The sequence below is a fragment of the Myotis brandtii genome, unplaced genomic scaffold (genome assembly GCF_000412655.1).
Source record: "Myotis brandtii unplaced genomic scaffold, ASM41265v1 scaffold590, whole genome shotgun sequence".
Taxonomy (NCBI): domain Eukaryota; kingdom Metazoa; phylum Chordata; class Mammalia; order Chiroptera; family Vespertilionidae; genus Myotis; species Myotis brandtii.
This window is the reverse complement of record NW_005370224.1, coordinates 115,595-126,554: the sequence shown is the minus strand read 5'-3', so window position 1 is coordinate 126,554 and position 10,960 is coordinate 115,595. Positions and strand designations below refer to the sequence as shown.

Genomic DNA, 10,960 nt, shown 5'->3' with positions numbered 1-10,960 from the left:
ATAATCACAGTGAATAGAAAACACAAAATAGGATAGCAGGAATGAGTCCATATATACCACTAAACAAAGAAAACGTGTATTAGACTAAAAAATGGATTAGACTAATCTATTAAGAAGAAGAATCTAATTAAGGTGGAAAATTCTCATACATGTTACTTATATAGATAGCAATAGAATAACCTGCACAGTGCCATAGAATAAACAAAAATTAACTATTTTTACAGCTATGTGCAATAACATGGATAAATTTCACAAACATAATGGTGAATGTAAGGGACCAGATGCAGAATAATGTAGACTGAACTATTACATTTGCATAAGTATTACAAAATGGTCAAAACTATACTAAATGCTTCAGGATGTTTGCTTCATTTTAACACTATTAAGAAAAGCAAAGACAATCTGGGGTTATAGAGAGTGCAGTTTTTGGTAGGTGACATGAGAGGTGCTTCTGAGATGCTGACAATGTACACTGTTTTGGCTGTGTGCTAGTTATATGAGCTGTTACTGTGTGATAAATTAGTGAGCAGTGCTTCTCATTTTGTACACACTCTGTACATCATATTTCATATCAAAAATGTTTCAAATAACCAAAAATGAGATATAATATTCCATTCATTTGGCAAAGAATTTTTTAAATGTAAATATTAAGTGTTGGGCAAGCTATAAAAATTACATCATATGCTGTCATGGAATTTTATATGTCTCCTCAGAGGGTAATATTGTAATTTTTATTAAAATGTAAAATTCATATGCCTTATAGCCTAGCAATTACACTTATCAGTGTGTACCCTATAGAAACACATGTTTTAGCCTAAGGAGGATATTTATTGCAGTATTGTTTACATAAGAGTGAAACCAGAAATAAATAAGTTGTCCATCCTTAGGAAATTGTTAAAATTAATTATCCATAGGTTATCCAATTAACCTAGAAATAACTATAATAAAATTGTATATGAAAACAAATATGATATGTATAATATAGCATAAAATGGTATATATTAACTAACTAGATTGAGGTATCCCTTTATAAGAGGGAATTAGGGGACATCCGTAATACTGTCAACAATAAAAAATAATTTAAAATGAGTGAATAGGAGTTTGGAAAATGCGAATAACTAGTATATACAACTCTTTAAAAGGATTAGAGTGAAGAGAGGGTAGGGATAAAAGCATAACTCAATGGAAATATACAACTTGAAAAATTAATATAGTTGGGATAAGGCTAACATATATAACACATGCCAACATATTAAAAGTTTAAGGCTACAGCACCAACCACATACTGATCATTATAGCCCTGGCTTTTCTTACAATGGTCCACTATGGTCTCATATAGCCACTGGTGAGAATTTTTCAATTAGTTCATTTGGTTCTGATTAAGGAAGGTTTCACTATTCCTAGATGCATGACGTATACAGAGGTGGACAAAAGTAGGTTTACAGTTGTGAGTATGTAAAACATATTTAAGAAAGCTACTGTAATAATCATAACCTGCATGTCTTTTTCCATAGGACCTTAGAAAAAAAATATTGATTTTTAAAAAAATCTTTATTGTTGAAAGTATTACATACTTTCCCTTTTTTCCCCATTGACCCCTTCTAGCCCGCCCTTAACCCCCACCCCTGGCCTTCATCATCCTATTGTCTGAGTCCATGGGTTATGCATATATGCATACAACTTCTTTGATTGACTTTTAAAAATGCTACTATCTAGCTTCTGAATAAAAACAGAATGAGGTTTTTCTTTAATATATATAAAATATTCAGATAGCCACATAAGCACAAAGATGAATCTATTCAGGGCATGATTCTAACCCAAAATAACTTGGCAAATAACTTTGACCTTCATAGATAAAATGCATGTCTGGAGAATTTAATTACTGTTATTATCACATGACTAATCAAATAAAATATTTAGAACTGTCTTTTAATAGAAAAATAGTTGCTCGCATTGGTTTGGTGCTTGATAGTTTTCAAATTGATTTTCCACATAGCTAATTTTAGCTTCCATCTCTCTTTGTCCCAGTGAGAATGCACACCCTGGGACTGTCTTTAATCAAAGAAAGCAAATTGTAGAAAATGGACATATGTATGACATGTTCATTTCATTATTTACATGAGTCAAACTTACCTAAATGTCTCTCTCCATGTCTTCATTTCATGCTGAGTAAATGCATGCTGATATGGACAACTTTGATATGAAATGTCAAAGAGCTGACCTCTTTGTTCTCCAGAAATCATTTCAACATAGTAGTTAGAATTACACTAGTTAAACGAAAAGTATTAAGCAGAATCAGCCATGGCTAATGACAAAGATTCACTTTGAAGAGTCCATAAATTAGGAGGCAGTAGTTAAATGCTCCAACTTTGGGTCAAATAAATATGGATTTAGATTCTAATTCAACAAATTTGTAAACATATGACACTGGGTAAATTAATCTAAATACCACTAAAAAATTGAAAATACCAAGATGTGTTATAGTTCTAAATGATTTCCTATGTGGAATATTTTACGCTGTCCTTTTTAAAAAAAACCCAACACATGCATGAATTAGGAGAAGTAAATGTAAATTTTGTTAGCTCTTTTAAGATATGCTTAAAATAATTTTATCTCATATATTGCATTTATCAGCAATAATGGCCACTTTTTAGTACATACCAGTATGAATATTTCCCCTCATTCTAATTGCTATGCAAGATTGCTCATTAAGAGCCAATAGAGTACTTACAATGTCTTTAAAAATTAACTACTAAACAGAGACAAAGTATAACTATCATGTATTTGACTTCATACTAAGTGCCCACTTATAATCATTGAATAGGCATAGAAAATGTTGAGAGGTGCTTCTGTTGTAGGCACACTATTGTTCTCAAGGGCACCTATATCTAGAATTGGTATATGTCTCTAGCTGTTTAGTTTGACCAAAGATAATTTTATTTTATTTATTATTTTTTAAATCCTCATGCAAGGATATATTTTTATTTATTTTAGAGAGAGAGGTAGGAAGAGAGGAACATCAATGTGAGAAACATCGATAAGTTGTCTCCAATACATGCCCTGACTGACGTGCAACCTAGGTATGTGCCCTGACCAGGAATCCAACCGACAACCTTTCAGTATATGGGATGATGCTCCAACCAACTGAGCCACATCAGCCAGGGCAACCACAGATAATTTTAATTAGCTAATGAATATAGTCAACATCACACATAGTTAACTGAATGTTTCCATGGTTATGGTACTATCTGAAAACTCTATTAAATGACTAACTATAAGAACATTGCTGTTTTTACAGATATGGCATTTTATTCTTTTCCTGTTGAGCTAGTTACAGTTCTTACCGATTGCTCAGGAAGAATATAAATCTTTCACATGAGTGTATTATGCAGTATTCATGGCTAGTAAGTGAAATGGGAGGTCTGAATCACTGAACAAGGAAAAGCATTCATGGCTGAATCAATTACAAGAGTATGTGTTCCTTGAAAATAGGCTATGTATGCACCGCTTGAAAATTGTTGGTCATATGAATTTCTGGGCACTGTGGGTACTGAATAAATGTATGGCCAAGTAAATTCATAAAGTGATCACCGATTACTGTACTGTTTGTTAAAGCAGTCTTGTGGGGGTTGTTTTTGTTTGTTTTCTTCTGCAAGAAAAGCAACCCAAAGAAACTATTGAATAGGTCCTTACGGCCAGTTTACTCTAATCAGATTGTGTGCTATACTTATATAATGACCTGAAGTCATCCTAATGCAACCAGAGAAAGAGACAATTGGACTCCAGATAAAGACATACAATCAGCTCTTAAGAATGATGAAATAAAATTAAGCAGGGAAGATCAATAAGAAACATCTTTCTGCCTAATTTTATGTGCTATTTATTCCTGTGCCTTGTACAATGCCTGGATCATTGTAGCTTCCCAACAAATATTTGTTTATGAATTAATATTGAATGAAGAGGCTCAGCCAGGTTTTCTCAGTGGTTGAGCATCAACCTATGAACCAAGAGGTTAGCAGGTCAATTCCCCACCAGGGAACATGCCCTGGTTTCAGACTGGATCCCCAGTAGGGGTCTTGCAGGAGGCAGCCAATCAATGTTTCTATCTCTCTATCCTCTTCCCTTCCCCTCTCTCTAAAATCAATAAAAACCTATTTTTAAAAATATATTAAATATAGAGGAAGAAGCAGGAGATGAGAATAAAAATAGAAAGCAGAAGACATAATAACGTATGCATGCATAGTGCTTTTAATTTTTCAAGGAAAGTTTCTTTTGGTAACTATTTTAGGTTAAGAAATAGCCATTAATGTAATAGGGAATTTCTACAAAAGAACACTAACTAGCACACATTTGATTAGTTGCTTTCTAGGACTCAAAAATTAACTGTAGCAAAATCTAAAAATGGTGAATGTTTTGCTAGAAATATTTGTTCACCCAATTTTTTTATTCAACAAATATTTATTCAGCACTACAATATGCCGGGCATTCTGAAAAGGTCTGGGGAAACACTAGTGAATTATATATTGGGGGTTCCTACTCTCATGACTCTTTAATTAAACATATAATTAACTAAATAATTATTTAATTACATAAAGATAAATGATATTAAGGAAATATTCAAGGTTCTGACAGAATGCATGAAAGAGGTCTTATTTTGGGAAGCCAAAGGGGGCTTTCTTTTTATTTATTTTTATTTTTCAATTACAATTTGCATTCAATATCATTCTGTATGAATTTCAGATGCACAGCAAAGTGGTTAGAAAGTCATATACTTTACAAAGTGGCCCCATGATGCTTCAAGTACCCACCTGGCCCCGTACATAGTTATCACAATATTATTGACTATATTCCCTATACCGTAATCTTCATCTCTGTGACTATTCTATGACTACCAATTTATGCTGCTCAATACTGTCATCTGTTTCATGCAGTCCTCCTACACTCCCAACTGTTAGTCTGTTGTCTGTTTCTATTTGGTTTGTTTATTTTGTTTTAGATTCCACATATAAGTAAAATCATATGGTATTTGTCTTTCTCTGTCTGACTTATTTCACTTATAATACTCTCAAAGGGACTTTTTGAGGAAGTAATATTTAAGCTGAAATTTGATCAAAGCACAAGTTAAACAGGCAAAATGGAGGGTGGAGAGGTAAAGAGCATTCAGAGTTAAAATAGGTGCAAAAATGTCCTAAGGCAGAAAGGGGCTTGGCTAGTTTGTGAATCTAAAAGAAGGCAGATGTAGTTGAAGCCCCCCAAAAGGGGTGATGGGTAGCAAGTGTGAAAATGAAAGTAAGAAGACCATGAGAATTTTCACTCTATTCTTAGAATTGTATTCTGTTAACATTGGGAACTGTTTAGCAGTGCAAATTTGTGTTTATACAGATTTCTGGACCCTGTGTAAAAACCAATTAGAAGAACCAGTCCAAACTGGACATGGAGGTGGCTTAGAATAAGAAGGCAGCAGAAATTAGGGGGAGCTGGGGACAGATTCAAGATATTTTTAGATGGTAGAAACAACAAAGTTTGATGAATGACATAATATAGAAGTTGAAATAGCTATCAAGGACTTCTCTTGAGTTTCTGGCATGAGATCCTGGTAAATTAAGGGCTTTACCATGATAAAGAATCCTGAAGGAAGTAAAGTCTAGTAGGGATAACCAGTTATTATTTAAAGTCGGGGCATGTTCACTTTTGTCTGCCTTGGATCTATCTAAATGTGAAAGTTAAGTAGGCTGCCAGCAATATTCATTTTTATCTCAGAGAAAAGTACAGAACTATCTCTATCTAAACCAGTGGTTCCCAAACTTATTTGGCCTACCGCCCCCTTTCCAGAAAAAATATTACTCAGCGCCCCCTGGAAATTAATTTTTTTTAAATTTTAATAGCAATTAAACAGAAAGATATATGTATTAATGTTTCTACCTTTTTCGTAAAATATAGTAAATAAAGGTGTAAATTAGAAACATTGAAGTTTGAAATTATGAAACTATTTATTGAACTCAGAATAGAAAGGTAATACAAAAAAAGTTAAAACAAATGCACCTGTGGCCATCACCGCCCCCCTGGATCGCTGCAGCGCCCACCAGGGGGCGGTAGCGCCCACTTTGGGAATCACTGATCTAAACCCTTAGCTGGTCCTATACACTCTTTAAAGATCTGGCAAATCTTTTCCTTCCTCGTGCCAACCTGCACATTGTGTCATGTATTTCATCCTTAGGACTTCCGGTTCCCCAAATTCTCCATCTTAGTTACATGTTGCATTGTCTTACTTGGGAGCCTATATTTTTTGTTCTTCTGAGAATATCTATTCTTACTTCCTCTTCACTTGCCTAATTCCTGTGCATCCTTCAAAACTCAGTGCAGAGGACATCTGTTCTACATGTACTTCACGTCCCTTCAGGTCATGCAAGATGCACCTTCATTGTTCTCCTTCAGCATCTTGTGTGTTTTTTCCCAGTGAACGCATCACATGGTCTTGTATACTTACTAATTTTCCAACCCAACCTGAAATGTATTGAAGTCACAGACTGTGTTTTTATCTTTATATATCTGGTGTGTAGCATGGGAACCAGCACATAGTAGGTGAATGTAAAGTTTTATAGGTTTGTGAAGGAAGGGGGCAACAATAACAGTTTGAGAAGAGGGAGAGATAAACACCAATTACACACATGATGTAATCTAAGTTATAATGCTCTGTAACTGAGAAGTAACGCACATCCTTCATGGTTCAGAATTTTTCATCAAGTATTAGTGCTCATCAAGTATTACTCAGAACATGCTATTTGAGATCATACCTTGTTTCCTTCTGTATTAATTTGCCAAGTGGAGTGACCTGGTTTTATATGCTTACTTTCTATGTTTGCATTCATTTGATTATCAGTGAACATGAACAGAAATAATTCTCAACATAAGAAGGTATTAATAAATAATAATTTGAATTAAATATGCAGTCCACAAATTAGAACCTGGGGAAAGTGACACCATATTCTATAGCAGAAAATATCAACACCTTGAAATCTAATTCATATTAAATTATAATTATATACAATAAGATTTCTAATCTCAAGCAAGTTACAATATGATGAAAAGGATAAAGCAAAACAAACTTCTCTCGGTCATTGTCTCAAAGGTCTTTAAGAAGTCCAAACTTCTCTGAAAATTCTTCTCAAAGAATCTTGAATTCTAGACTAGAGAGCCAGAATTTCTTAGGTTTTAAAACATATAGGAAGCTGTGATCCTAAATCACAGTAAATAAAGCTTAAGAGAGGGTCACTAAACTGCCTCCCCATTCTTTCAAAACTCCGTAACATGTTTGCTTCTTTCTTATAGTAATAACTGACTTCAAAGATATAAATATTTGTGTATTTGTTTTAAGTCCTCTTCCTGCAATAAAAATTCCTCGAAGGCTAATTTAGTTCTAGAGGATAAACAGATTTCTTTGTAAATACCAGGCATTTAAATATTGTTTGCTAATTGAATTGCATACAATGCTTACCTCTAATGATTTACTGTTAATTAAAAATGACATGTGTGTTTATTAGTATGAAAGGTTGGACATCAAGGCCTTTGGTCAATTTTTTTTATTTCCATAATTATTTTACTATAGAAAAAGCAAAGTGTACTTAACACAATTTTTAATACTTAGAAATAGGATATTTTAAAGATTAAATTAAACCTTGAATTTATTCATATTTAATACCTTTAGCATAAACTTAATTTAATTTTTAAGTGACATTTCATCACATGGAATAATAGAATGAACACCTTTCAATATTCCCTTCGTAGGTATTTTCTGTGGATTTGCAGAAGCTAGACCCATTGGTTACTGACTTTGAAAATGTTGCTCCTACTTAAGGGGAGCAATTACTTCTTTGGAAGGAATATTGGTACCAGATGATATGCCTAATTCTTCTCAAGGCTAAAGGGAAACTATATTTTTTGAATTTATGTAGATTTGAAAGAAAAATAATTGTAAGCTGAATCTAGCGAGATAATAAAACCATACAAATCTTTCAAAGATTTCAGAGAAAAACTATTCAAAGTCTTACTCAGTAGGATGACAAACAGATCTGAACAGGAATTGAAAAATAGTCATTTATTATATAAATCATGAAATAAGTATCCTTGATAGGTGTATTCTTCTCTAATTTGTATTATTTTCAAAATGTAGTAATAGGAAATTCCTCTTGAGGGGCCATTAAGTCAGCCAGACTGAATTATAGTTATGTAGCTTGAGCAGGAGAAAAGTAAGTTATTTGGGACTTTCACATTCCTGAAACAGGATACCAATGGAAAATTATTAACCTCTATTTTCATCAGAGATGCCAAGAAATGAAATGATGGCAAAATAGAATTTAAGGTAATCAAGTGCTCTGTCTCCATTTTCAAACTTCTTCTAAAGCTATTTTACTTAGAGCCATGTTAAGGTATGACTTCGGCCCTTTGTGAGTATGGAATCTCAAATGATGGATGTGCCTCATGGATATCTAAAGGAATCATCATTATATTTTTCACCTTTATTCCTCTTGAAGGAGAGATTTATGTGTATTTACATATATTGCCCTATGCAAGCCATAGACATGAGAGTCTAGTGAGCAAAAGGTAGGTTTTTGAAATACCAGTGCATATAAAGCTTAAACAATGATGGAAAATGATGAACAGAGTGATTTGTGATTTCATAAATGATATACAGTTGAATTTTCCAACACAATAAAAGATTCAGAGAATTTGCCCAGAGATTTCTTGTCTTCTATAAGTCATAATAGGTATGCAAAGTTATCAACATTCTAGAATTGAGATAATAAGAAAATGGATTTAGAGGATTATCAAACATGGACTGTAGCTAATTGCTTCTAAAACTTTACAAAGTGATTATTTTTGCTTCAGAAACAAAAGTCAACTCTTTGAGGAAGTGCTTTCTGATGAACAGCATATTAATTGCTTGCACTTAAATTTTACTAATTCAGTTCAACTGATGAAGAGGTCTTGCTAAATCATGGGACATTTAAAAATGAGTACATTTCATTTATTTCAGCAGTAGTATTCAAGCAAATATCCTGGAAGATTTGCAGAAAGATATACAAGATAATTATTTACAGAATAGCATTTTACATACACAGTAAGACTTTGAATTAAAATTGCTAAATGAGGATCATACCCATTGTAAGGGTAGGAGATATGCAGACCAACTAAAGTAAAAGGGTGAAAGGGTGAGGAGTAGTCAAAGGAAATCACAATCTAAACCATGAGGGGTCCAGAAGCTATTTGTTTTTCTATGCCATGACATAATGCTTGGTATGTGTTCAATACCCATGAGTTTCTAGACAAAGAATTCTATGACAGATTGTGCTTGGAAATTTTCAACTGATTCTTTAAAGTGGCTCTTTGAATGATTAGTAAAGCAGTTTTCAGACTTATTTTCTGCTTTGATTGAGGAAGAAAAGGTGTTCCCAATTGCGATGTTCCTGCACTAGATGTGATAAAAAGAAAATTGCATGGAAGAATGAAACATGACTGGATTTTTTGACTCTAACAATAATTTGACTCTTTGAGTCTCAGTTTCCTCATCTGCAAAATGAGGATGGTAAGCAAAATTACATCTATACCTTGAGTTCTTTCCAAATGCACCATTAGCGCGGTAAACTACTTGTGTACTACAAGATCCAGACACTGATAAAGTGAGAAAATGACCAAATAAAAAGCACACAACCATATCAGTTTTATTATCCAGAGCACAGTTTTTTAAATGCAATAGATATCCATTAGTGGATCCTGAAATCAAAATAAAGTTAATGTATTTCAACCATCATTTATCAGAAAGAAATGGAATAGAATGGAAAAGATGAGAATGCATGGCAAGAAGTAAGGACAAATATTGTTTTTGAAGCTATAATTTTGGTGGCTTACATATTATATATTAATGTGTGTATGTGCTGAGTCATGGTATAAAATATATTTCTTATTCTCCACTGATATCAACAATATTTGTAAGCCATTTATTTAGAGTATCTTTATTTGAGCTAAAGGAGAAAAGAATGTTTTACTCACCAATAGTGGGATCATGGTAATCAGGAAACTGATGGCTAATAAACTGCATTGTCATTGCTGGAAAAAAAAATAAATTCAATTTAATAAAAATTCACCAATTCTTCAATATGATAGTCACCATGGTACTCCCATCAATTTGTTAATAGGTTCTAGTGAGCAATTTATTTCTGAGGGTGACTAATTACACAACATTAACCACAAAAATGATAATAATAAGAGAAAGTTCTATAAGAAAAAAGTGTATCTAGAGTGAAAAACAGTGCCAGATAATTCTCTGGAATAAATATGTCCAAATTTGAAGTGTATTTCAACAAATCTTGCACTGAAGTAAAAATAAGGCTCTTTTTAAAAAATATATTTTTAAATTGATTTCAGAGAGAAAGGAGTAGGGAGAGAGAAACATCAATGATGAGAGAGAGAGTCATTGATCAACTGCCTCCTGCATGCCCCACACTGAGGATTGAGCCTGCAACCCAGGCATTTGTCCTGACAAGGAATGGACCATGCATGACCTCCTGGTTCATAGGTCGATGCTCAACCACTGAGCCATGTCAACTGGGAAAAATAAGGCTCTTGATATAATAGGAATATAAACCAGATGTAGAATCTTCTTGGCTTGTTCTGGTTAAACAGTTGGTATTAGTTATAGATCTTTTTACTAAAGATCTTATACATTTTCTGGGACTTAGCTTTTGCATCTTTAAAACAAAAACATCTCTGAAGTCTGTATTAGTTATTAAGTACTAGAGGTCTAGTGCATGAAATTCGTGCATGGGGGGGTCCCCTCAGCCCAGCCTGCACCCTCTCCAATGCGGGACCCCTAGGGTGATGTCCGACTGCTGGTTGAGGCCCAGGATCGGGCCTCAACCGGCAGTCGGACATCCCTCTCACAATCCGGGACCACTGGCTCCTA

At 33.7% G+C, this 10,960-nt stretch overlaps 1 protein-coding gene across 2 annotated transcripts in view; it reads right to left on the bottom strand.

Moving 5' to 3' along the window:
* RIT2 (Ras-like without CAAX 2) overlaps window positions 1-10,960 on the bottom strand; it is a 260,229-nt gene that overhangs the window by 186,716 nt on the left and 62,553 nt on the right. For both annotated transcript variants that reach the window (XM_005879333.2, XM_014550297.1), the window contains one exon: window positions 10,048-10,104. In XM_005879333.2, the coding sequence (XP_005879395.1) occupies window positions 10,048-10,104 (57 nt within the window). The remainder of the gene's footprint in view (window positions 1-10,047; window positions 10,105-10,960) is intronic.